This window comes from Symphalangus syndactylus, chromosome 7 (assembly GCF_028878055.3).
Source record: "Symphalangus syndactylus isolate Jambi chromosome 7, NHGRI_mSymSyn1-v2.1_pri, whole genome shotgun sequence".
Taxonomy (NCBI): domain Eukaryota; kingdom Metazoa; phylum Chordata; class Mammalia; order Primates; family Hylobatidae; genus Symphalangus; species Symphalangus syndactylus.
In genome coordinates, this window is record NC_072429.2 from 49,889,634 (window position 1) to 49,917,197 (window position 27,564).

The 27,564-nt window shown below is 45.5% G+C and overlaps 1 protein-coding gene across 2 annotated transcripts in view; it reads left to right on the forward strand.

The window, feature by feature from the left end:
- Positions 1–27,564, forward strand: part of SPOCK1 (SPARC (osteonectin), cwcv and kazal like domains proteoglycan 1) — a 527,530-nt gene that overhangs the window by 418,670 nt on the left and 81,296 nt on the right. For both annotated transcript variants that reach the window (XR_010121709.1, XM_055286154.2), the window contains exon 6: positions 21,854–21,968. Coding sequence is in view for 1 of the 2 variants with exons in the window: in XM_055286154.2 (XP_055142129.1) it covers positions 21,854–21,968 (115 nt within the window). In the remaining variant the exon portion in view is untranslated. The remainder of the gene's footprint in view (positions 1–21,853; positions 21,969–27,564) is intronic.

A 27,564-nucleotide genomic window follows, 5' to 3' on the forward strand; every position in this document is an offset into this window, starting at 1 on the left:
GTTATAAAGGCCTCTAACCTAGGGCTTCACAAAATGTGTTTAGAAATGTGAATTTCTAAAAATGTATTCATAATTGAGAATACATTTCTAATTTTGTTACTCAAAATCAGTGTAGATTTGGTGTTTCTGTTGCAGCATGAGATGATGCACCTGATGGGACTTTGGAGTTGAGGGGACCTATGATTTTAGTAGAGACATTAAAGTTTATTAGAGTTTCATTCTGCTTTATGTGGCTTCTGAACATCAGCCTCTTGGTGACTCCAGGCACTGGCAGGTGTGGCTGCACTAGGTCACCGAGGAGATGCTGAGGGGCAGCAGCACAGTTCCCCAGGTCCTAGGTACAGAGAAGAGCTTGCTGGTGCCCCACTGCCCTCAGGTCACTGGCTCCAAGGCCCTCTGCTATCATGTTGTAGCAGGTGTGGGAGGAGGAGGAGGGTGGCCACTTCCTGTGAGTTAGTATGTTGGCCATGACAGCTGCTATATTCCATATGAGGTGGGAGCTGTCACCACAATTTTGAGTCTGGGAGCACCTTCCCTAGAAGGACTAACCAGAAAATTAGAAAATGCTGTTGAGACACGGTGGCTTTTGAAGTTTTGTTGTTGTTGTCGTTTTGTTTTGTTTCAGTTTAATTCACAGGCAGTGTCAAAGACTTTGACACTCATGAGCAGGGACAAAGAGGGGGATGGGAAGCCAGGAAGTTGGCACTGTGTAGGCCCCACCAGGCGCAAACCACCTCCTCCTCCCCTTGCACCTGCATGTCTGTGCTAGCTCCCCATTCTAGTCCCTCCTCCATTCTCCTGCTCAGCCCTCTTGCCATCGTTCCAGTGCGCTCCTGGCCTCCTCTCTCGGCATGTCGACTATGCTTCTCCTTTGCTTGAGAACCCACAGTAAAAGCTTCTTGCTTCTCACAAGACCAGGCACCAAATTAGATTCTAAACCTGTTTCTTAATCTTTTTGCTCCTGATCTCCCCCATACATCATTCTTTCCAAATTTTTCAGAACCTTGCACCAAGTTGCAAATCCACCTGGAAGATTCTCCCTACAATGGCTTTCCATCTTTCAACCCCCACGGTACTTAAGTTCCCTTGCCATGGTTCACCATGGGATTGTGACCAATGTGGTATCATATGCTAATTGATCCATTTGTTGATCTACCTGAAATCTCTTTAAGGGCGGGGACTCTGACCTTGCTACCTTTTTTGTGTATTTCTCAAAATGCCTACTCCTGCAACACAAAGATGATTGGCATGACAAGCTAATGATATCTGGAGGACTGGGGGTGATGGTGGGTGAGACGAGGGGCAGGAGGATTAGCAAACTTCCTCTCAGAGGTTGATAGATTTGGCATCCTGATAATGTTCTTTTTATCTTTCTTTATAAATGCCTGGAAGCAAGCCCATCAGGTGATTTGTATCCAAAAGTAGAAAGAAGCCCATATGGGAGATAGACATCATTCATCTTTCAAGTATGTGAGAAATTGCTGAGCAAAGGAAAACATACAACCAGCTCACATTGATAAAACCAATGCGATTACGAAGTTAAGGTTTACCTGACAAATATGCAGGAGAAGGATGTGACTTCAAGTCCATGACACCGCTCTGAGACTTCAGTCACATTCCGTGAGAGGTTTGTAGGAACAGAAGCTGTAACCTCTCCCTGGAGAGGGACCCAGATTAGTCCTTGAGGCAGGATGTTCTGGTGGCTGGTGAAGGCCTGGAGGGAAGCCTAGAGCCCATCTAGTCCAGCCTCCTGTGGTCCCTACTCCCTGACCCCCAGCAATCTTCACACACATGGAATCTAGACCTGAGAAGCTGGGTTATTGTCTAAGCACAGACTGGAACCAAAGTCTCCCCACTTCCACCTAAGAGCTTTACACAAGAAAGTGGTAGATGCTTCTGGGCACTAACAGGCTTAGAGAAAGCATGTAGTGTTGGCAGCCCTTTGTTACAGAAATCCTGGGTGGGAGGTTCCTAGATACAGCCACCCCTGTGTTTCCCTTGGTTTACACACTTTTTTCTCTTTCTTCCTCCCTGCTTCCTGACCTCCTTTCTGAACCTTCTCAATGTTCTCCCTCTCATGGGGCTTGGAAAACCTTCCCTAAAACCTCTGAAAGATCCAGCGGAGGCTGGGCTCCTTACCTCAGTGTCTCCTGCACACCACGGTCCTGGTGCTTTCCAGGGCCCTGCCCTGGGACACACACTGCAGTATTCACTGGAAGAGATGCTGCCAGTGGCTGCTTCACAGAGAGGCCAAGTCTGCAGCCCTCCCTGCCATGCAGAGGCCCCAAGTTGCAGGATTTTTGAGAGTGAGAGACCTTGAGGAGGTAGTTCTTCTAGTGAAGAACTTAATGACATGAATAACAGTATTAATGATGGTGATAATAGCGATAAAATGGCTTCTGCGTATTGAGTGCTGTCCAGTGCTAAGCACTTTACTTCTGTGATCTCAGTACATACCCCAAAGATGTCAGTGGTACTACTTCTCTTTTTAGAGCAAGATATTGAAGCACAGAGAGATATACTGCCTTGTTTGAGTTCATGCAGCTGAGCCCATACCCAGACCTATTCCTCCAGCAGTCTGCCCTTCCAGATGCACATGTGGCTTTCACCTTGAGAGAGGAAGGGAGCCCACCTAGTGACACCTCCCTGCTGCGGTTCATCAGATGGGAGGGAAAGAAAAAAAGACTGTGCTTGGCTCACTTCACCATTCCCGGTAGGGAGCTTTTCGTTGTATCGATTTGATTAATTTCAGCAAATATCTACAAGGATTTCTCTAGTTGCTGGGGGAAATGACAGCTTGTTACATAACAAGAGCAGTTGATTGGAACTCAGAAAACGTTAGTCAAATCTCAGCTCTATCTTGTATTATCCCGGTGACCTTGGGCAAATCCTGTGACTTCTGTGAGTCTCAGTTTCTCCATCCATCAGACGCAGCTGGCTTCCTAGGTCCCTTAAAATCTTGCTGCACAGTAAAAAACTTAGTAGAAGGGAGGGCATTTTACTAAGAATAAGGTGTAGTAGACAGCTAAGTGTTTCTTTTCCCTATTATTAACTCGAAACATGCCCATTAAAATTTAAACTTTCTGGGCCGGGCGCGGTGGCTCACGCTTGTAATCCCAGCACTTTGGGAGGCAGAGGCGGGTGGATCACGAGGTCAGGAGATCGAGACTATGGTGAAACCCTGTCTCTACTAAAAATACAAAAAAAAAAAATAGCCAGGAGTGGTGGCGGGCGCCTGTAGTCCCAGCTACTCGGAGAGGCTGAGGCAGGAGAATGGCGTGAACCCAGGAGGCGGAGCTTGCAGTGAGCCAAGATTGCACCACTGCACTCCAGCCTGGGCAACAGAGCGAGACTCCATCTCAAAAAAAAAAAAAAAAAATTTAAACTTTCTGGGATCAGAAATTGGGTCTGCCATAATCCTGCTCAGCTGCTCAGCTGGTAGCTTCAGTGACGAGTGACATCAGGCACGTGACAGGGACTGCATAGACATTGCTTGCATGACCTACTCAGTGGATGTAGGAATGGTGGAGGGAGTGAGTGCCTTATGCATGGTCATTCCAACCCAGCATACAGAGCCCCAGCCAGCCACCTCCTGAGAAGGCCTTTATTCACTTTGGGTTCTGTAGATGATGCTCTGCTTTCTCGAGGATGATTTTGCTCATCTTTAGTGTAAACAAAGAGCCTGTGTCCTCATGTTTGAGACTTTCTTTCATGACCTCCTCCATGAGGGCTGCTGAGTGCTGCTCAGCCCTGGGCTGCCTTTGTGGCCTGGGTGCGGCGTCTTCCCAGCAGAGATGCTGCTACTGTCTTTGTCCAGTTTCTAGCCCCATCTAGTCGGGGGGCTGGAACGTGGAAGGTAAGCCCTTCACATCTTGTAGCCTGTGGGGTGGCTTACTTTGTCCCTAAGTGAAATTTTGTAACTGAGCAGTGTGGGATGCAGTGAGAGATGCAGGGAGGTGCAGAAGGAAGGAGCCCCAGAGCTCAGGCAGAAGGTCTGGCTCCTTAGTGAGGGTCAGGTGTGCTTTGCCTCCAAGCATCGAATTAACCCAGTGAGAAAAGGGAGATGGGGCAGATGGGGAGTCCCTGTGCTAAATACTCTGTGAGCATTTCCAATTTCATTTGCCTTAAAACAGCATTTGAAGTAGGTCCTATTACCTCTAGTCTATAGATGGGAGAACTCGGACTCAACTATGACGTTGCAGAAAACATTGTAGGTCTGTCAGTCTGTCACTGCAGAGCCCATGACTCCAGCCTGGAATAACACTGTTGGGGCAGGGAGGAAGGGCTTTTTGCCTTGGGTGAGGAGGTAAACAGAAACAATGGTGAGATACAGTTTTCCAGCCATCAAACTGGCAAGTAGTTTAAGAGCCAAGCATGCTTACCTTCGAGGTTTATCAAGAAGATCAGATGAGCTAATGGATGCAAAGCTCAACTTTAGTACTTATTACTCAGTTTCTGTCATCGTCATCACCGTTAGGCGTTCACTTCAGGAATGACTTTCTGCTCTTGCCTTGCAAATGCCTCAGAGCTGTGGTTGGTGATGGCCCTAAATTTAAATCATGGCTTTTCCTTTCTAGTAACATAGAGGTCCTTTCTGACTGCTACCCTCATGCCTGCTTCATGCTGTGCTGTCCTTGTCACTGGCCCTGTGAGCATAGAGTGGGCCAGGTGGGGCATCTCCGGACAGCCCCAGTAGTGCCACTTAGGGAGCCCTCTGACCCTGAGGTGCCTTGTCACCTCCTCATGTGGCTTGTTACTCTCAGCGCTGAAGGTTCTTTCCTTTAGAATCATGTATTTAGTTGTCTTCTTAGATACATGGGATATTTTTCTTTTCAGTTTTTACATGTTTTATTGCTTTGTTCTGGTTATAAATCCAAACAATGTGTGTGATGGTGCAATTTTTTTTTCTTTTTTTTTTTTTTGCTTTGTATAAATCTCTTGCCTTCTGATGAGGATGGATCCCAAAGTGAGTGCTTTGCTTCCTTAGAGGGATGTGGGTGTAAGGACCCCAAGGAAAGGCATTTGTAGTGTTGTAGTGGGGTTGGCATGGAAAGGTAAAGGCAGCCCTGGGTCAGTGGCAGCTGAGAGGACTTTCAGTGGAGATTAAAGGATCTAATAGAGTTTCTTTTCTTTTAGGCTTGGTAAGGCACTGTGGTTTAACCTTCTCCTCTGTGGCCCTATGAAATCTTTAACAGAGCATTCCTTTTTCACTAATGTGTCTTAGGACTTTTGGTGAGGGAATCAAAGAGTATTAGATGCATCCCTCTCTAATAGGGGTTTCCCAATGCCCCCGCCACACTGATTCTACTTAGCCTCATTTCCATCCCTTGTGTGTTTCCTGTGCCCTAGAAATGCCCCTGGCTGGCACTGGTGCTCGAGTCTCTGCCCTCTTGGAGCTCAGTCTGGCAGAGGAGAAGAAAGACGTTATCCCTGCCATGGCCCCATGTTGAATGGGAAGTTATAGGCAGTGCACTGCCCTGGCCTTGCAATTCCCACACCACTCTGCAGCTTCTGAGGTGTGTCCTGCTGCTCAGGGATACCTTTAGCAAGCAGAAGGTGGCAGGGCCAGCTTGTGGGGATGGAATTTACTGCATCTTTGTGGGGAATAAGTGAAATGACTTAGGTACTCTGGGCACAGTTTCAGAAGTGGGATGGAGGCAGCGTAACAGCCGTAGCTTCCTGAGTCTGCATGGGGTGGAGGTGGGGCTGGCAGAGGGGGATGAGCACTTACTCTGCACTGGGCACTGCGCTGAACTCTCATCATAATCCTGGCTAATCCTTGTAGCACAAAGAGGCAGGCGCCTTTATTATCCCCATTTTACAGATGTAAAAACTAAGTCTCAAAGCCTTAAGTGACAGGCTCAAGGTCACAGAGTGGGCAAGCAAGAGCTGGGATTTGAGACCAGATTTGTCTGCCTCCAAATTCTTTCCTCTTGGTGATATTGCCTTGCTCCAGAGCCCAGTAGAATTCTTACTGCATTGTAGCTCACTCCTGTCACACTGGAGGGACAGGAGCCTGGCAAACTTCCCCAAGGTCAAGGCTTTAAGAATGCCCATTCCCTCCATAGGCTGGGTATTGGGGGCGATGTGTGTCCCAAATGTAACGTAGCTCTCACATAGCAAGTATTCAGTTTTCAGCTCTCACATAGCAAGTATTCAGTGTCTGGCGTTGTGTCAAGTACTTCATACACATTGTTTTATTTAATTTTTTTTCTAATACCTGGCTTTCATCTCTAGAATGTAAGCCCCAAGCTGACAGCAGCCTTGCCTGTTTTGTTTACCATTGTATCCCTAGCAACCAGAGCACTGCCTGGCCCATAATAGGTGCTCAACAAATATCAGTTGAATAAATGGAGTGCCGCTGCCCATTGAGGGAGGCATCATGGTTTCCCCCATTTTACAGATCAGAAAGCTAAGGCACAGGAGGGTTAGTTCTTTGGAGCTTATAAGGCTGGAGCCAGGGAAGGTTTGAACCCAGGTTAGTTTGTTTAGAGCCTCTGCTTTCACCACTCTGCTGCTTTGGGGAGTCAGCAATGTGGCTCCCGAGGATTTGAGTAGCTGATGTATTGGCTTCCCTGTGAGCTCACAGTGACATCCTCTTAAGGCAGCGAAGGAAAGGAGATAATTGATGAGCTTAATTATCTGTGGCAATGACATGATGAGGGCACTGCAACGTGACTGCTCATTATTACTTTGCAGTGCAGAATTCCCTGAAACGGGAACACATATATTGCAACAGGCACCATGAGACAGGATCTCTTCTATTTTGTTCATGGGGTCCTCCCGCAGAGCTTGGTGTTAGAGTGTTTGAGAAACCACTCAGATGTATGAAACACAGATTATGTTAGACGGAGAGCAGCTAGCTTCCTGGAGATCACAGTTGGCCTTCGTTAATGAATTTTGGCCTGATTAACACAGGATTCGGACTGACATCAAAATATGCAAGTGGAAACTTGGTAGGGGTGGGTGGAGACCAGTTTGAACTTTCTAACTTTGAAATCAGGGGAAGAGAAGGCTCGTACAAAGCTTGGAGCTGAGGACTGAATATGTAATGAGCTCTTGGGTCTTTGAAGCTGCCCCACTTTGCTTAGGCCTCTGTAGAACGAGGCCCAGCTCAGACTCTGGGGGTTTCTTGGCTCTGTTCCATGCCCAAGCATACAGCCAGGATGGAAATCTAAGGCTGATTGACCCTCAAAAGCTGTGCCAACTGCTTCTCTTGCATCTCTTTTCCTAAAAACCTAGATGCTTGTTATGCATCCTCATCCAATGTCACCATTCCCTGAAATCTTCACAAGGACTTCCAGAGGTGTCTTGTCCCTGAATGCCTGCCTCTGTATCACAGGGTTTGTGTTCTCACCCCTCCTGTCTGCACCCATGCCAACTGCTTCTCCGTGGATCTTTCTCCATAAGCATCCCCACCCACCTGGTTAGGCTCGTGGCATCTTATCCCAATAGCTTGTTGCAAGTAGCCGGCATGTCTCTCCTCCCTTTGTCCCCACGGGCTGGCCTCCTGGCTCTAGATCTGCTTCTTTCTGTGCACGCCAAGAAGTTACCCAGATATTTGCCTTCCCACATCAGATGTCTGCATCCCACCCAGCCTTGTGAGTTTGCCTGCTCAAATCATGACCATCTCAGGATCACTGGGGCTATAGTTCTGGCCTCAAAAGTAAATAGGACAGTGGGGGCTGCATGGACCACATGACTTGGGCATTTCTGGCCATGGAGCAAGTGGTGGGAGCAATCAGCATACAACTTGCCTCGCAGGGCAGAATGGTCACCAAGGCAGGCCTGGTGGGGCACCTGGCCTAGCCAGCTCTCCTTTCATCAGGCTCTGGGAGAAATGAAATCAGACATATTCCAGAAAAGCTGTGTCATCAAAAGAAAGGAAAAATGACAGTCTTTGTCCAGCCCTCAACCATTTTCACACCTCAGCTCCATCATCAGAGAATCGACTCTTGCAAGGGCATTTTATTACTTAAACGTATTTTTCACAGAGGTGATGCCAAGCAAAGAAAATCCTCTTTGAGTTATATGGCTTTTTCGTTCAGCACTACAGCGTCTTTCATCTCTAAGCAGTAAAATCAGGTAGTAATTCAAAGTTTAAGTTACTGTTTCATTTAAAAAATACCACTTTAATGTTGTTGCATTTGGTCAAAGGTCTGCTTTGGCATTTTTGGTCACCTTTATCTGTGGTTTCGTTTCTGTTGGCTCTTATGGACATATGCAGGCTTTATTCAGAAAGATATTTGGGGTTTATTTTCTAGAGCAAGTGAGAGCAGAGAGAGGAAGAAATTAGGCTGAAGTGCAGAAGTAAAGCAGGCTGAATGGTGGGTGATGGGTATCTTAGGTCAGCCCAAGGTGAGATTTTAATGGCTTTTTTTGACCTTGGGAAGTGTCAGCTTTGGACAGAAATTGGTAGATGTGATTAGCTAGTATCCGTTTTTCCATTTTCAGAGTACACTGGGGGCAACTAGGAATGGAATACTGCCTCTCTATCACTTTGAAAATCTGCTGTTATTCTTTCTCCATCTGCATTTCTTCTCCCTTATCTGTGAAGTCTCTGTAGGTAAGCGAGGAGAGGTGTTTTTATGCAGAGAGTCTAAGAAAGGTCACTGCTTCGGAAAGTAAGGCTCAGGAGCCTGCCCTCTACAGTGTGTTAGTTATGACAAAGAAACGCAGACAGCATAAGGGCAGACCCCAGGCCAGGAATGCCCCTCAGAAGGCTGATCTGCAGAGATGTCCGGGGACAGAAGCCACAGCCCCCCTGCTGAGGGATCAGAACAGAGGAGCTGGCTTCACCATTGTCTGAACTCCGAATGATAAAGTACTTATGAAGCCTGCACCCTCAGGAGTTCAGAATCAGTTCAGAATTGGTTTGAAGTTGCAAAAGAGGCCATTACTGGGCTGCTTTGTAGCAATTATAGATCTGATGTAGACCTCTGTTCGTTCCGACCTTCCTTTTTATTAGTGACGTGGTCATCTCACCCGTGCCTTCTCGTGGCTGTGAAGTGCTCTCTCTGATACAGCTGCTTAGATTTTCTGTAGTTTTCTTCACTCATTTCACCAAAAAACTTGTTCCTTCTTTGGTGATAGGTGTGGCAGGGCTTTGTGGGCTTGCTTTCTATCTCATTCATTCATTCATTCTTTTATTCAAGGAATAATTAAAGGACACCTACTGTGTGCTGGCTGTGTGCCTGGGGTACATCTGGGAATGAAAAGACCAAGATCTCCACCCCTGATGGAGCCCTTGTTTTAGTGAGAACATGGCAGGGGTTCTATAGAGACATCCGGGAGGGACACTGTAACTCTGCGTGTGCACTACCTTGGTACAGTTCTCAGAGAATTCCCTACCATTTGTGTGACTTGGCTTTGTTTGGAAGATAATGGTTCCTGTAGGTAACATGAGCTGACAGAGAAAACCATTGTCAGCACAGCCCTGAACACTGTGAAAACATGTGACGTGAGCAAACATCAGAAAACATTTTGACTTGAGACTACATAATTAACCTCTTAAGAGCACAGACTTTAGAGTCAGATAGCCTGGATTTGGACTCAGGCTTCGCAACTTAGAGCTGGCTTTCATTGGCCAAACGACATTTGTGAGCCTCCATTTCTTCATGTGTAAGATGGATGTTGTTATCATTTTTATCATATAGGGGCTGGGGTGAAAATTAAAGGAGAAAATATAGGTAAAACTTTTAGTACAATGCCAGGTTCATGATTAGTTATATTAAACCTCACATACATTATGAATAATTAGAAGCCATTTCTACCAGCACTGTGAAGAATAGAAATATACTTAGTGCTCGTATCTGTATTATGAAGAATACATAGACACATGACACAAATATCCTGAAGTCTAGCAGCTAAATTATAATTGGGAAGAAAACATTAGAGGGTAAGAGGAAACCAGAAGAGCAGGCATGGGACTGTGTGTGGTTGAGTTGGTTGAGTGGGGTGGGCTGGAAATGTCACTGGAGCCAAGGAGGGTCTGCAGGAGGAAGAGTGGTCAGGGTCGTGTCCAGAGGAGGACACACCTGGGTGGGGAAGGTTTGGGATGGGAAAAGAAAGAGGTATTCAGATGAGGGCAACATCAGAGTGAAGCAGGGATGGGGAGGAGGGAGAAGACAGCTATTAAAGGATTGTTGCATGTTGTTGAAGAGTCAGAGCAGTGCTGTTGAAGAAGCAGCATCAGTACCAGATGGTGACCAGCATCAAAAGGGAGGACTTGAGTTTTGATCAGGGCTTGAGAGCAAAATGTTAGTTTGGGATCTTTGGTACAACATTTCACTAAGTGGGGGGAATCAGATGGGATGGTAGGAGAGACAGTCAAAGCTTTGCATCTGTTGGACTGTGACAGTCCAGATGCTGTTCATGGACCCAAGGAGTATCAAAGCCTGGAGATGGATAGTGAGAGATGACTTCATTTGGCCAAGTGCATTGGAGATGACAACAGAGCTGTGTTGATGGCTCAGCAGGTGGTTAGATGGGTGGGGCTGTCACTCCATCCTCCTGCCCATGCATCTATACAGCTGTCCAATACTTATTTAGTACATACTCTTTTTTAGATTCTTTTCTAGGCACTGGGGCTAACCAAGTGAATTAAAACCTAGTCTTCATGGAGCTCATAAGAGAGATAGGCAAGAAAGCTGTCATTGAAGTACAGGGCAAGAGACAGAGTTTTAGAAGTGGGCAGGTGCTAGAAGTACCTAGGGATGCCTACTGCAGGCTCCTGGGGGAGCTGTAGACAAAGCAAAGCATCCAAGAGGAAGCCTCGAGGGACATGGCCGAGGAGACCGAGGGGGAGTGAGCGTGGTCTGCAAGCTGGGTCACAGTAAGCAGGTGTTTGGAGACATAAGAGATGTGGGTGGAGAGATATGTGGGGTAGAGATCTCTGGAGACCTTTTCTGCTGGGCTAAAAATCTTTACTTTTTGTCTGAGGATAGCAGGATACAAGGAATGGTTGCAAGCTGGGTTAGGGTGTCACAAACACGTTTCCATTTTACAGAGATCACTCTGGCGTGGAGAAGCTATTGGAAGAAGAGAATGAATGTGGGCTTTGGGGGATGGAGGAAGGAGCAACGATTAATTGTCTACCATGTGCCAGGAATGCTGCCAGGCATTAGAGATCTAGAGATCATTAGTTATCCTTTCTACTCCCAGGATGGCTATAGGAAGTAGGGATTATCTTTAGTGAGAAGGAAATGAAGATTTGGACAGGCTATGTAAATTGACCTGCCTTTAACCCCAGTAAGCAGTGGCATCCTGGGTGTCAGATTCCCTACTAGGTTTGTAATGAGAGATGCAGACAGACCTTGGGCAGAGAGTTTCTCCCTACCCACCATCACAGCTGGAGAGATGTAAGTCATGATAGAATCAGGTGCCACCTCAACTTGCCCTCCACCTCCGGTGAATTCCATCTGTGGAGTAAACTGCCCGAGCCAGTGGGGAATAGGCAGCATGGAGAGGAGGCTTAGTGTGGGCTGGGCCCGCTCCAAGGAAACCAGGACAGCTGGAGAGACAGGCATCTCGAGGGCATTTATAGCTGCAGAGACATTTTAATTTTAAGCAGGTGCCAGCACCTCAGAACATCCTCTTCCTTTCTCCTAGCGCTGCCTGAGCCCACATATCCAGGCTGGGAGAGACATGTGAACAAGGTCTCTGCTCCCACATTGCCTCTTGCACCTCCCAAGTCTCTCTGGGATGTTTTGTGCTTTTTTCTATACTTGAAGCATCTCCTCTGTTCTCCTCCTTGTATTTCTTCTCTCTTTTCTTCCCTCCTCTCCTCTGCCATGCCTCCTCTACAGCTTTCTTTTCTTGCTCTCTCCTTCTTTCATTCTTATTTGTGTTCTTTCCTTTCTTACCCTTTTCGTTCTCATCTGTAAAATGAGAGTGATAGTCTCCAACTTCCTAGAGTTTCTGGGAAGATGATGAATTTATTTCAGCAAGCTCTTCCTGTCCACTTTTGAGATACAGCTTATATGTGGCCCTGGGGTGTATGAGCATGGACAGCTCTCTCAAGGAGCTTGCATCAGGTGGGAGTCAAGTTTGGAGGCCAGATCCTATGAACAGAACTGTCTTCTGAGGCCCTGGCTGGGCCACTCTGGACTGCTTGGGAGAGCTTCGATGATCACACTTGACAGTTAATCTGTTAGCTAGGAATAGCTGCAGGCCTTTATGCCTCCAGGAGAGGCTAAGTCTGGCTGCTGTCAGCTTCTGGAACACAGAAGGTGGCCACATCACCTGATTCAGGTCTGTGAGCTGATCAGCTTCACTTCTGTAAGTTGGCTTAGCTAATTGCAACATGTTAAAGTGACTTTGAGTAACATCACTATCATTAGTGACAAGTCACAGTTGACAAGCAAGGGTTGTATTTGGCTGACTCCATTTCTTCCCTGCAGGTCAGCACCACACAGCCGCCAGCAGGGCACCTCCTGTTCTCTCCCTTTCCCCAGCTCTGGCATAATTTCCCTCTCCTCTCTGTCCTCCTAGGATGCCTGTAAAGGCTTTGCCAAACCCCTCACTGTTGTAGAAGTCTGTGAGTCATTACACATAGCACTGGACTAGGAAGAAGTGAAGGGGTTGAATTAAAGATTAAATCTGCAGGGGCTGGGCACGGTGACTCATGCCTGTAATCCCAGCCCTTTGGGAGGCCGAAGTGGGTGGATCACAAGGTCAAGAGATTGAGACCATCCTGGCTAACATGGTGAAACCCCATCTCTACTAAAAATACAAAATTTAGCCACGCGTGGTGGTGGGCGCCTGTAGTCCCAGCTACTCAGGAGGCTGAGGCAGGAGAATGGCATGAACCCAGGAGGCGGAGCTTGCAGTGAGCTGAGATCTCGCCACTGCACTCCAGCCTGGGTGACAGAGCGAGGCTCTGTCTCAAAAAAAAAAAATAATAATAATAATAATTAAATCTACTACTTACTCACCTTGTGTCCCCGAGGCAGTCATTTGCTTTCTCTAGTTTCAGTTTCTTTTTTTTTTTTTTTTTTTGAGACAGAGTCTCGCTCTGTCGCCCGGGCTGGAGTGCAGTGGCGCAATCTCGGCTCACTGCAAGCTCCGCCTCCCGGGTTCACGCCATTCTCCTGCCTCAGCCTCCGAGTAGCTGGGACTACAGGCGCCCGCCACCGCGCCCGGCTAATTTTTTGTATTTTTTAGTAGAGACGGGGTTTCACCGTGGTCTCGATCTCCTGACCTCGTGATCCACCCGCCTCGGCCTCCCAAAGTGCTGGGATTACAAGCGTGAGCCACTGCGCCCGGCCTCAGTTTCTTAATCTATAGAATGAATGTATTAACATCTGCTCTCACATAGAGTTACATAGGGTATATCCCATAAATAAACAAAAAATGTATTAGACACAGATGGTCCCTGACTTACAATGTCTCAACTGAAAATGGTATGACTTTAGGATGGTGCAAAGGAGATACGAATTTAGTAGAAACTGTACTTTGGCTACCCATCAACCATTCCTTTTTTTTTTTTTTTTAACTTTCAGTGCAGTATTCAATAAATTACATGAGATATCCTACCTTTTATTATTAAATAGTCTTTATCTTAGATAATTTTGCCCCACTGTAGGCTAATGTGAGTTCAGTTTGGAAGAGGAGAGCGCTGCAGCTGGCCTGACTGTGGGCCTTCACTTAGAGCCCTTCGGGTCTGGGCTCTCTGCTGCATCCAGGCCTTGCCTGGTGAGGCTGCGCATGGTCCCACCTCTCTGATGTACACCAGGCTGTCCTCCCTCCATGGGGTCAGCCATCTCCTAGAGAGGATGACAAGCCCGGGAACTTCAAGTCCTTCCTCATCTGCACTATTCTCCAAATTCCCAGATAAGTAAAAAATCCCACAGAAATTTAAAATGTCAAAATAGTGTCCAGTCCTAAGAAAATCCCAGGCAGAGGAGATAACAGGGAAAATGCCCAGAAGTGAGAACAGTGGAGGTGAGCCAAGGCAGTTCCCCTTGTGTGCAGTTTGGGAGCTTAAAGCAGGGGCCAGGAGCCTGCCGGGGGTGGGCCTGCGTGTGCAGGGCAGGGCTGCACTCCTCTCCACGGTGCCGGACACTCTTGGAAGCATTGCCTTGAGGATGGCAAGACTCTCCACTGGTTTTGTTACACAGTTTAGAGAAACTTTATTCAGCCTTGCCTCTAAAACCAAGCCTGTGACAATGTGTACATGAGCTGGACTGAAACTTACCTCCTCACTCACTAGAAAAGGGTTTGCTAAATCACTGACAAGATAAACAAGGTGAGAAAATGAGCAAAGCTAATTGCTGATATCAATCAAGAGAATTTTGTGCTTCGGGAAAACCTCAATCACTTCTCCCTCTAACAAATCCTTACTGAAGGTCAGCTCTTTACCAGGTGTAAGCCAGCCTGGATACAGCAGGAAATAGGATCCAGTCCCTGCCCCGAGAGCCGCCCTCTAGCGGGAGCTGCAAGAGGGAGCCACTGGGGAGGGAGGAGTTTAGGGAGGGAAAAGAGGAGTGGTTTCTGGGAAGAGTTCTCCTGGCACCACTGGGCAAAGCAAGTTAAATTTTCTTCCCCTGGCTATTAGTTTAATAATTATTCAATGTACAGAGCATTTAAAGAATAATGCAATGAATACTGTATACCCATCATTAAGATTTGACAGTTGTTGCAGTGGCTCACACCTGTAATCCCAGCACTTTGGGAGGATGAGGTGGGCAGATCCATTGAGGTCAGGAGTTCGAGACCAGCCTGGCCAACATGGTGAAACCTCGTCTCTACTAAAAATACAAAAATTAGGTCGGGCGTGGTGGCTCACGCCTGTAATCCCAGCACTTTGGGAGGCCAAGGTGGGCTGATCACGAGGTCAGGAGATCGAGACCATCCTGGCTAACACAGTGAAACCCTGTCTCTACTAAAAATACAAAAATTAGCCGGGCGTGGTAGGGGGCGCCTGTAGTCCCAGCTACTTGGGAGGCTGAGAAAGGAGAATGGTGTGAACCTGGGAGGCGGAGTGTGCAGTGAGCCGAGTTTGCGCCACTGCACTCCAGCCTGGCCAACAGAGCGAGACTCCGTCTCAACAACAACAACAACAACAACAACAAAAATACAAAAACTAGCTGGGCATGGTGGCACGTGCCTGTAATCCCAGCTACTAGGGAGGCTGAGGCAGGAGAATTGCTTGAACCTGGGAGACGGAGGTTGCAGTGAGGCGAAATCATGTCACTGCACTCCAGCCTGGGCAACAAGAGTGAAACTCAGTCTCAAAACACAAACAAAACAAAAAGACTTGGCAGTTGTTAGTATTTTGGCACATTTGTGCACTCTTGCTTTCTGTATATACATACGCACTTTCTCCTGAACTAGTTAGAAGTAATTTGCATCATTGTGACACCTCACCCCTAAGAAAAGGGGCATTCTCTTATATAACCAACTTAACCTTAGTAGGTATTATGTCTATAAGAACATTCCATAATATCACCTAGCATATAGTTCACATTAACATCACAGAAATTCTTCCCCAAATGTTTGTATAATAATGTGTTTTGTATAATAATTATTAGCCAAGTTTCAATTAACTTTCATTTCATTTGTTTCCAATTTTTAATTTATTTTAATTAGAAATGATTACTCTAGTATGATAATCCACCCGCCCCAGGTTTGTTTTGTTTGCTTTTAGAGTTCAGACTGTTATAAAATGTCCTCAATTTTGGATTTGTCTCTTTCCTAATGCATAGAATCCGGTTCAACCATTTTAATACCAGTGCCTCACAGGTGCTACTGTGTATTTTCTTTTGTTGCATATTAGGAGGCACATGCCAGCCTGTCCCATCGCCAGTGGTATTAGCTTGGACCCTTGGTCCCTTTGTTAAGGGGTGACTGCCATTTGTTTTATTGAAAGTGTGCGTTTTCTTCTTTGTATAATAATAACGTTGTAAGGAGACATTTTAAGACTGTGTGAATGTTTCATTCTTTAATAACTTTCACCCATAATTTTTAGCAAACATTAAATGGTCCTTTTCTGACGCAATTAATTACACGAGGAGTTTCAAAACGGTGACTTTCTAACTCTAGCCTTTCTTTTAAATTTTGTAGCTGCTATTCTCTTGTGAAAAAAAAAAAGCATTTTCCTCTTTTATATTTTTAGCAGCTTGGTCTTCAAGAAGTTTAAGGCTCTGACTTATTTGAAAGTCTTAACTCATAGAAATGTGTGTGTACCACACAGAGGGAGAGAGAGAGAATGCAAGACTGTGCCCTGGGTCACACACAGGCCAACCATCTGTTCCACTGAGATGGTCCTTCCCACTCTCCTCATCCCTCTCTAGCTTCCTCACTGTTTCTCAAGTGTAGTCAGAATCTTCTACCCTGGGCCTTTGTGCTTCCTTTTTCCCAGACCCTACTTCCCCAGAGAGCTGCATGGCTCACTTTATTCTGTTCTCTGCTCAGATGTCATCTTTCCAGAAGATTTACTTATCACACCATACAATACATCATTCTCTCTCCTTTATTCCGTCTCTTTCTCTCTCTTGTTTAATTCCTTGACTCCCATCAATGCCTGTCATGTGAACTTCATGGGAACAGGCCTTTGTCCCATTGGTTCTACACCTAGACCAGGGCCTGGCCCATAGTAGATGCTCAGTGAATATGTGTTAAATGCAGAAAGGAACACATATATTTATGGATGTTCAATAAGGTTCTAAATGAGACCAAAGACCTTCCCTTGTTTCTGTGCATAGCTTCTTCCAGATGAACACTGAGCCACTCAAGCCCCATGCAGAAATGGGTGGTTATTCTCCCGTCAGCCAGGAACAGCATGTTGGCATCTGACTGGTGCAGTCAGCAGCCGCTCACTTCCCGTCCAATTATTAAAGCCCGCAAAGCCTCAGGATTGCTCCCCCCACCACCTACTGTGACATGATTTTGGGTGAATAAAAACAAATCAGAATTCATCAACTGTGAACAAAATTGTTAACTGTGAACTGTCAACAGTCTGGCTTAAAAAATGGATGATAGGTTGATGAAATACAGTGGAGAAAGCAATTTGAATAAAATGTTAAAAATAATACCCAAAGCATGAGAGGCAAAGTAGAGTGTGGTGTGGTAGAGAAATGTACTTGGTTGAGACCTGTGTGAGCAATGAACCAGAAAGAGGTTGTTAGCTGTGCTTTAAAAGTCATAAAAGAGAAAGATTTACTGGCCATTTGCAGGAAAACATTCACTCATTGCAACCAATGTATTAGCGTGTTATGCAAAATGGAAGGAAAGATTGGTTGGGAAATCTGCTAGCACATTTATTTTTAAGTAGGTCAACATTTTGAATAAATCTGCCCATTCATGTCCTCATTGGCTCTCGCTTCTTTTTCTGTCTGCAGTGATAAGGGCAGGCAGCTCTGTTTTAGCAGGTCAAGGGTCTAGAATTCCCAGGGGTTTGTATTTATAATAATATGTTGTGTATGAATATGGGTTCTAGTATAATGTTTAAAAGTCCTTAACTTATTTCCTAGTTCCTCAACTCTCCTCCTTTAGAGAGTTAGAGTTAATTATTTATTTGACTGCTTATCATAAAATCAATATAAAGATTTGAATTTTTAATATTTCCTCTTTTCTGGGCATGCGTCACAACTGATACAACTTGGCCAAGTTCTTTAGGTCCAACTGCTCATATCCTGAGGCTGCTGTTTCATAGTTTTTGTTTTGTTTCTTTCCAACAGAGCTGAGCCATCTTGGCACAAAGATCTGTGCTTTATAAACCTAACACAAAGTGTCTTCATTCCTTAGAGTCTCCCTCTTTTTAAAAAATCTGGATGGAAAGAATATTAATTTGTTAGTGCTACTGTAACAAAGTGCCACAAACTGGGTGCTTCAACAACAGAGATTTATAGTCTTTTTTTTTTTTTTTTTTTTTTTTTTTTTGAGACAGAGTCTCGCTCTGTCGCCCGGGCTGGAGTGCAGTGGCGCAATCTCGGCTCACTGCAAGCTCCGCCTCCCGGGTTCACGCTATTCTCCTGCCTCAGCCTCCGAGTAGCTGGGACTACAGGCGCCCGCCACCGCGCCCGGCTAATTTTTTGTATTTTTTAGTAGAGACGGGGTTTCACCGTGGTCTCGATCTCCTGACCTCGTGATCCACCCGCCTCGGCCTCCCAAAGTGCTGGGATTACAAGCGTGAGCCACCGCACCCGGCCGAGATTTATAGTCTTTACATAGAGTCCTCAGTGTAAGGTGATCAGGTTTTGCTTCTGTGTCTGTTCTTCCCTAGAAAGCACCTGGGAGAAGGGAGGAGGGAGGATGAGGAAAAGTGATTGGGAGGGTAACTTCAAGGGTGAGAATTAGAGAAGTGTTGTGGGAAGAGAACATCTGTGGGAGGCCGTGGGCTCAGGAGCAGAGCTTCACACTCTCAACCCTTCCTGGAGGGCTCTCCCAACACTTGCTCATGGAGTTTTCTGGGAGGCGTGGTTCTAGCTTGGTTGTCACCTCCATAGGAGCCTATAAACATTGTTTTATGTTTTATCATAAAGTCTTTGATACATAAAAATGTATATATTATTTATAGAAGTTGTCAAGCCTAGTAACAGAACAAAAACCTCAGAATCTAATGCTTACTTTATAAAATAAAACATCATCAATGTTTGTGACGCTTCCTTTGGGCTCCTGTCTGACTAATCCTGCTGCCTCCCATGGGGAGGTGACCCCTATCTTCCTGGTATTTGTCATGGTCCCCTCCCCTGCCAGTTTTTAAAGAAGCTTTTACCACATGTATATGTATCTCTAAATAGCCTGTTTTGAGCTTTATAAAAAATGGAATTATGGCTGGATATGATGGCTCTTGCCTATAATTCTAGCATTTCGGGGGACTGGGGTGGGAGGATGGCTTGAGCCCAGGAGTTTGAGACCAGCCTGGGCAATATAGTGAGACCCTATCTCTACAAAACATTTTAAAAAAAGAGCTAAGCATGGTGGCACATACCTGTAGTCCCAGCTACTCATGAGGCTGAGGCAGGAGGATTGCTTGAGCTCAGGAGTTCAAGACTGCAATGAGCTATGATTATGCCACTGCACTCTAGCCAGGGTGACAGAGTGGATGGTTCAGGATGAATGTGTTGAGTACTGAGCTCCAGCACTTCCTTCCTTGTGCAGGCAGATTGGTAAGCACCCAGGGACTGGAACAGAGCTCCAGAGCAACAAAGTGAATTGTGGCTCCCTTCTTTCTGCCTTTGTCATTCAGCAGCTGTTTATTGAACACCTACTCTATGCCAAGGCTCTGTGTATGTCATATCATGCCAGGGATAAAACAGTAACTAAAACCTTTTCTTGCTGTTAAGGCCTTCGTGGTCTAGCAGGAATTAAGTCATTCTGTTGGTCAGCTTTAGCTAAGTTATGCTGTAATAACAAATAATCCCCAAACATCATTGGCTTATTATGATAAACCCTATTTCCCTGTTCACATTGTGCGTCAGCTGTGGCTCTGTTCAGAACACTTCAGCTCTGTTCCATGTTCTCTGCCTTCTGGGTCCTGGGCAGAAGGGAGCAGCCCTTACCTGGCACATCATTTTCATGGTAGAGAAGAGCAAGAGAGGTGATGAAACCAGTGATTCTTGACATGTCTGCTCAAACCTGGCTTGCATCCCTCCTACTAACCACCACTGGTTGGAGTGAGCATATGGCTAGAGCTGGTGGGAAAGTTGACCCTCCTACAGGGAGATGCTGCTGCAAGACATGGGGCCTGGAACAGAAGTGTGGATTCCTCTCTCAGAGAGAGAAGAGAATGGAGTGAAGAGGGGGAGTCTCACAGTCTATCACAGATACAATCAAGCAGTAACAGCGATAGCATGATAAGGCTTTATGATAAATGTAATAATTTTGACTTTATAAAATAAATGGACACATAAAAATGTATTTTTCCCCTAAATTAGCTTTAAGGATTCTTTTAATAAGCCAGAGAACCACCGGTCTGAAACAGAGGATTGTTCCAGAGAACTAGCCCAGAAGAGGTGGAGGAGGCAGCAGGCCAGTCATGGCAGCCCTGTCCGGCCCTGGGCAGGTGCACACATGCTGTGCTGAGTGAAAGGAAGCTCCTCGTGCTAGTGACCTGCCTGCTGCCTTCCCGGCATTCCACTTGGCTCACCTTCAGTCCACGTGCTCTCTGTAGCACATCCCATACCTGAGGGCCTCTTTTGTGCCCCATCCCTATGGAGACATATGTCCTGCCTCACCTCATAGTCACATCCACATGGTTTTACAAGGACACACTCTTTTTTGCTTCATCAGCTCAGTTGATGTGTGAGATGTGGTCAATGGCTTATTTTTGCGTAGCCCCCACAATGCCTGCTGCCATGCTGGGCACGTACTAGACACTGAACAAATATGCACAAGAGGGAGTTTTGTATCAAGAGGGAGCCAGCACTCTGTAGGTTTGCTCTGTTGCCCTCTCCCTGAATGGGCAGCCGGCGACTGTATGGGTGATCATTGGAGTGACACAGGAGCGACTTCAGTACATTTAGAACCAGATTTAAAGTATTCTTTCCCTCCATTTCTAATCGACATAGGGACTGAATAGCTTGTCCTCTCACAATGAGCCAGTATTTATCTGCACTCATGAGTGTGGCTTTGCAAATGCAAGTGGACTTTTTTCAAAGGTATGCATTTGTGTTTTCCAAGGGCAAGGACTGTATCTCCTCTTTTCTTTCATTTAAAAGATTCCCCATGGCACCTGATAAGAGCTGCACGCACAGTGGGTGCTCATTAAATTTCACCTATCTCTTCTTCCTTTGAACCTCCACCAGATACGCATGTGGTCCTGGGCCTGTGGCTCTTTGCAGAGGACCGATTACACACTGGCCTTGATCTTGAGAAATTTACAGACAAAAAAGGAGTAAACTCTAAGACAACACAGATCCAGGCCAATAGCAAAGTTGCATAATTAGCCACACACAGTTCAGTATGGGATGTCTGTACTCCGAAGCCCCATATACACAGTGTTGTGGAATGCATTAAGTGCTTAGCCCTGAGCTTTGTGATTTTTTGCAAGTTACTTAACCTGAGTCTTAATTTCTTCTTCCATAATGTAGGAATAATACAAATGCTGAAATTGTTATAGTCTTTTGCACCTATTAATAACATTCTTCTCTCCTGCCTGTGTTCTGAGAATTCATTGAGACCTAAGAGTAAAGAGCTGACAGAAAAATGACTAAAATATTATCATTGCCACTAATAAAGCATTGATAAGAGGGTGTGGATTATGAGCTTCTAGTATTTAATCCTAGAATTAGGTAAACATTTCCACGGAGTCACAAGCTAGTTAGACCACAGGCATCCTCTGATGGGGGGAGACCCGTGTAAACTTAGGTTTTAGACAATGGAAGCAAAAGCATTCATTCCTCGTTGCTCCCAAGGGGAAGGAGCTGAGCCTCAGATTACCGTACAGACTTACGGAAGGGATTGTTACTCTTCCCTCCCAGGAAGGGCATGTGAGCAGGCTGAGAGGAACCAGGAGCGGTATTCCAGCGGTGCTGCCTCCACACTGGAGGAGTGTGGAGAAGATGCCTCAAAGTGAATGGAGGGGGTTCCTGGACCAGATAGGACTCTAGAGATGTGAAGTTTCATATTAATAATTTTATTTTAGAAATAGTGACAGTAGGGGTTACCATCATTAAAGGAAGTCTTCTAGGGCTTCCACAGTGTTTTTAGACGTTATCCTCTGCATTTGGTGAAATATAAAAGGCCATTTCTTATTCAGTATTCTGTAATTGAGACCTCTACCTGAGGTCGACCTCTCCCTGCTTTGTCTTTGCTTTTGTGAAGCAAAGGGCACTGCTGTTTCTTAGGAGGCAGAGTAGGGATCTGTTGTGGCTGCATTCTTAAGACCTGTTGTGTCTCTCTTTCGCAGTGCAAATTGGAGTTCCATGCTTGTTCTACTGGCAAAAGCCTCACCACCCTCTGTGATGGGCCCTGTCCGTGTCTCCCAGAGCCTGAGCCACCAAAGCACAAGGCAGAAAGGAATGGTGAGTGGGGGTCTCCTCCAGAGAATTCCTGGGCGGGAATGGGGGGTCACGGAGGGTTGATGTGGCCGAGCTCTGTCCCAGGCACCAGGAACAAACTGGAGAAATGAGCAGACATGACAGGTAAGTACTCCAGATTTAGGGACCCTAAACCAAATTGCCTTCAACTACCATTAAAAAGAAGAACAAGAGCCTTTGAAAATAATCCTGTTAGACCAGGATATCCACTAGGTTCTTTTAGAGGTCATATTCGCTATGGTGTGGGAGGAGCATGTTTTTCAGCATCTAAGACCAGGACCTGCCCTGGGGTACATCTTAGTCTTTCTTGAACTCTAATCTTTTGAATCCTTTGAACTTCTCAAGGCCAAATATCAAAACAGAGACTGCAGAGATGTCACAACAGTAGAGAGAGTTCTCCCCTAAAGTATTTCCTTATTAATATATTCTGCTTGTAAGGCAGCACAGAGTCAGGGGACAGATGAAAGAGAATACCTCCCTAGGGGTAACTGTTTCTCTTCCATGGCTGAGAGGGGCAGGAAAGGTTGGGCTTATTTGGATGTTTTCATGATGGAGAAAGTAATGTTGTCCCACTGGTCTCAGCCTCTTTTTGAACCTTCCTTGGTGAGACCCAAGACAGACGTTTGAATTTGCCTTCTGTGGAACTGGGCTTTCTCAGCTGTAGTTGGCTTTTCTTGGAAATTGTTGCATTTCTCTGTGTGTGTGTGTGTGTGTGTGTGTGTGTGTGTATGCTTATGGTTTTAAATCTAGGAGTGATTTGTAATGGAGTGGAATGAATGGGGTGTGAGCGTTTATCTATTTGGCTCTTTATAAGCTATGTTGTCTTTTCCAGGGCAAATAAATGATGAAGATTTCAAGTCTAAATGTGATCATGGTGACTTCAGGAATATTGTGTTAAAGGCTGTTTAGGAGGTTTAAGTCAGGATGTGGAAGGACATTGTAAACCACAAAACACTGTGATTACAAATAATCTCCAATTATTATTCTTGATTTCTAAAAAGCTAATCTCATTGCAGTTAGGCCTGATTCATTTAGTTATAAATGCAGTAAGAAAAGTTAACTAATATACATAAGCCTCTTTGTAGTTTGGTCAGAAAATCTAAAGCCATGCAGTGTTAAGCAACTACATAGCCCAGAAAATTAACTTCTGTCTGGAAATTTCTTAAAAATCTTAGGAAATTTCAGAAGCCTCTCTTATTCTAGGTATATTGTTTATTGCTTTTATTCTGAGGCTAGACAACACCATGTTGCCAGCCGGGTGTGGTGGCTCATACCTGTAATCCCAGCACTTTGGGAGACCGAGGTGGGTGGATAACTGGAGGTCAGGAGTTCAAGGCCAGCCTGGCCAACATGATGAAACCCCACCTCTACCAAAAATACAAAAATCAGCCAGGCATGGTGGCTGGTGCCTGTAATCCCAGCTACTCAGGGGGCTGAGGCAGGAGAATTGCTTGAACTTGGGAGGTGGAGGTTGTAGTGAGTCAAGATCGTGCCACTGTACTTCAACCTGAGCAATAGAGTAAGACTCCATCTCAAAAAAATAAAATAAAATTTAAAAAGTCATTGCCACTATTTTGCCTGTAGCATCTATAAATGAGGGTGAATGCATCTCTCCTTAAGAGAGATGGCCTCCAAGTGTGCCATTATAAGGTAACAGTCCAGGTTTCTGGGAGGGCCTCATGATTTTGCAAATAAAAAACAACCCTTGTTTCTTAATGATGGGCTTCATATTTAAGCAGATGAGATTGACACTCCAGATGTGGCCTTGACTGTGCCATCTATTTGTTCAATTATTTATGAGTAAAAATGAGAACAGATTCTTATTGAATCTATACAAGTAACCCCATTGCCATTAAAAGTAAAGAGACTCAGACAAAGTATTGTTCCTGAATTCTGAAAGGCCAGTGAGAACAAGATTACCATTTAAAAATCTTTCATTTCAAAATGTTTACAAGAGCACGGGCTACTAAGTTAATGGTGAGAGAGAGAGATCAGGAAAAAACAGAAAAAACTCTGTGATATCAGAAAACAGAACATTAAACATAATACCAACAATATTACAAAACAACTAAAATTCTATTTCCTCATCAGTTCCTTTAGTCCAATATAATTATTTTTGCTCCACCAGATCTTGGGTCAACAGTTTGCTTTTATGAACACCCTTTGGAAATTATCTAAGAAATACCACCTTGGAAGCCTGCACCAATGAATCTGTTACTTGAAGTGTCAGTAGTTCAAACTTGGTACGATTCTTTCCATGAGGTTCTAAGACTGTCCTTCATTGTTAAAGACCTCATTTCTAGGCTTTGACTTACAGCAGAGTTTTCACGTAAGCATGAGGGGAAGCAGAAGCTACCTGTTGGTGGTAGTTAATTTATGACAGTACCAACAGTATCCTAACGCAGGAGAAAATAATCACCTATTAGGGTACATGTTTAACTATCTAATATGTTCTTTTTTTTTTTTTTTGAGATGAAATCTTGCTCTGTCACCCATGCCGGAGTGCAATGGTGTGATCTCAGCTCACTGCAACCTCTGCCTCCTGGGTTCAAGTGATTCTCCTGCCTCATCCTCCCTAGTAGCTGGGAGTACAGGCGTGCACCACCACGCCTAGCTAATTTTTGTATTTTTAGTAGAGACGGGGTTTTGCCATGTTGCTCAGGCTGATCTTGAACTCCTGGCCTCAAGCAGTCCTCCTGCCTCGGCCTCCCAAAATGCTGGGATTACAGGTGTGAGCTACTAGGCCTGGCCAAACTATCTAACATGGATTTGATCAGTGTTTTCCTACAGGATAAGAACACATTTGGGGGAGTGAGGGCATTGATAAATCCCCAGAGTCATTCTTTGAAATGAAACACTTAAGTAATGATGCTTTACCTGGACAAAATTGAGCAAGGGAAGGCTGACCTTTTCCTTTGATTTGACACCTCTTTCCATGCAGCTCTCACAATAATTTGTGACAGGCAACAGGGCTGACCTGAGGTGGTGGCAGTTCAAATGAAGAGGAGGGCATGGGTACAAGGGAAAGATCAGAGATGAAATAAAAGGCAACTTTCAGTTGGCAACTTAGCTGTGGAGAGAGGGAGGAAGAAGAGCTGAGTATGCAGTCCACCTTCCCTTACCTGTCAGCAGCCCCTTCCAGAAGCTGCAGGCAGTGGGCATGGTGTCCACAGGCAGTCCTGGCCTCTGAGGCACATGGCTCTGGACCGCAGGAGGAGCTGTTTTATTTCTGTGCCTATTGCAGAAATGAGAGTTTACAGTCTTATAAATGCAGGTCTGTAGAAACTGTGGCAATACACACACGCACACACACACATACACACACAAACTGTTGTGTTGATATTTTATTTTCAACCTTACCTCTATTCTGAACCTTATTTCTGAGGTGAAACATTTATAAAGTCACTCGCAGGTCAATTCTGTTAATGCAGGGCTGTACCTGAATTCTAGGAAGTAGAAGTTGGCTGAGGGCTTAGGAGCTACAGTATTGGTGGGAGGCTTTTCCTGGTGTTTTCTCTTTCTTTGGGATCCATCCACTTAGATGGAGTTCTTAATATCTTCAGTTAGGCCAGTGGTGTTCATTCTCACTGCATCTACGGAGAGACCTGTACTCCCCTTGTCCACTAAGGTCATGGTGAATCCTCTTTCTTCTGTGTTAGATTCCTCTGGGTTTACTAGCCCTCTCAGCTTCTTCTTGGCCCTGTTCAGGGGCACAGAAAACTTGAGGAGGCCCTTCTGTGGTTTTCTGGCATCAAGAAAGACTGTAGTGAGGTTGCTATCTCAAGCCTTCTCTTCATGAATCTGTTCCGTTACACCAAGATATGCACTAGGTTCTTTTAGAGGTGCCTGGCAACCGTTTCTACTCAATGCAGAGCACAGTTTTATGAGGCTTGCCTCAAATTGGCTTTCAAGCTGGTAGCCAAACACAGGTCCTCTTTACTGCCAGGGCTCCCCACCTGTCTCAGGTTTCAGAATCACCTCTTCCCAACCTCGGGTCCAGAAATGGGTGAGAGATGGGGAGAATTATGGAGAGCAGAATCCAACACTCACCTGCATGATCTTCTCCTTCTCAGAGGTTTAATTCTTGTAGCCCCACTTTGGTCAACACTGGATGTCAGTGTGGAGGATGTGTGAGGCAGGTCTAACTCACTCTCTTCCAATCTCCTAGTGTGCTCTGCTTCTCTGCCTCTTCCAGCCTTTGGTCTTTTGAGTTGTAATATATCCAGCTCTGGCAAATCACAAGTCTCTTGTCTCACCTTTAAGTTTCATATGTTTTTTTTTTTTTTTCAAGGTCAAAGCCAAGTGACTGATTTTTTGTTGTTGTTGTTCTCTTTGTTTATCTGGCATCTCTCCTTTGGCATGTCCCCTGAAGAGATGGTGGAAGGTGGGACCATCTTTAAAATTTCTGAATATTTCCTACTACACCTCTAAATTACCTTCTGACATGGGCAGGTGACTTCATTGCCTTATCTATCTCGTCTCCATAAAGCCAGTCCAGCCTCAAGAGTATGAAGCAATGGTTATCCACAAAAACAAAAAATAAATAAAGGAAAACACAGTTAAAAAGAGGGAGATGAAATTGAAATCTCTGCTTTGGGCCTGGGGTTCTGTGCATTTTTTCTGAGTCTTTTCAGGAAAGGTCTCTCCCAGTTCCTCTTGGTATTTTTTAGGACCCAACAGTCAGCCCAGTCAGCAAAGTCACTTTTTAGCTCTGACCTGAATTCTTCAGCTCCAGGGCATTGCTGATGCTTTTTCTTCAGTACTCAGTGAAAACCATGAGGAAAGTCTGAGGTCCTGTCTTTATTATTATTTGTAAAGCTTGAAAATCTAAGGAGGAAATAGAGGTCTCTCAAAAGTGGAGGCTTTAAGGTAGATTTTTCAGCTAGCCCATACTCCACCCTTTCTGAACCTGAACATCTGCCCACCCTGCCCTACTTCCCCTGTTTCAGGGACATAAACCACTCCCTTCCAGCCTGAGCATAGCAGCCCCATTCCCTGCACCTCATCTGAGGAGGGATTTGGAGCTTCCTCTTCCCCGAGGTGAGGACTTGGCAGGGTTGTAGGATTTTGGATCAAGAAGGGTCTCACTTATCCCCTACCACACCATGTTGAGGAGTCTTCTCTGTTCCTCCAAGGTGCCACAGCTTTCCCCATAGGGACCAGGGGAAGGCCAAATGGGTGGGGCCTCAGATCTCCCCGAGAGCGACTCCATTGTTACACGTTACCCCTTAGATTACACCTGTGGGAAGAGTTTGACCACCGCTGGTCTTTATTCAGTCCACATTCACCAGAAGAGAACCCTGGAGGCTCACTGAGAAAAGATCCTTGTGTGCCATCAGCTGACAGCTTACCTGACCCTGGGTCTAGTGAGTTTGTTCCTATCACGTGTGGGTACATCCTCAGTCACAGTCAGCAGCATCTTTAGCCTGAAGATGGTGGCAGGTCTGTATGGTGGGAGTTAAATTTAATTTCTTCTGGGTCTGAAGTCACTTGCCCACATCTTACAGTATTAACCATCAGGCAGAGAATGTCACCACACTCCCAAACCAGCAAGGTTTAGAATGGCATCCTACAGACGCTC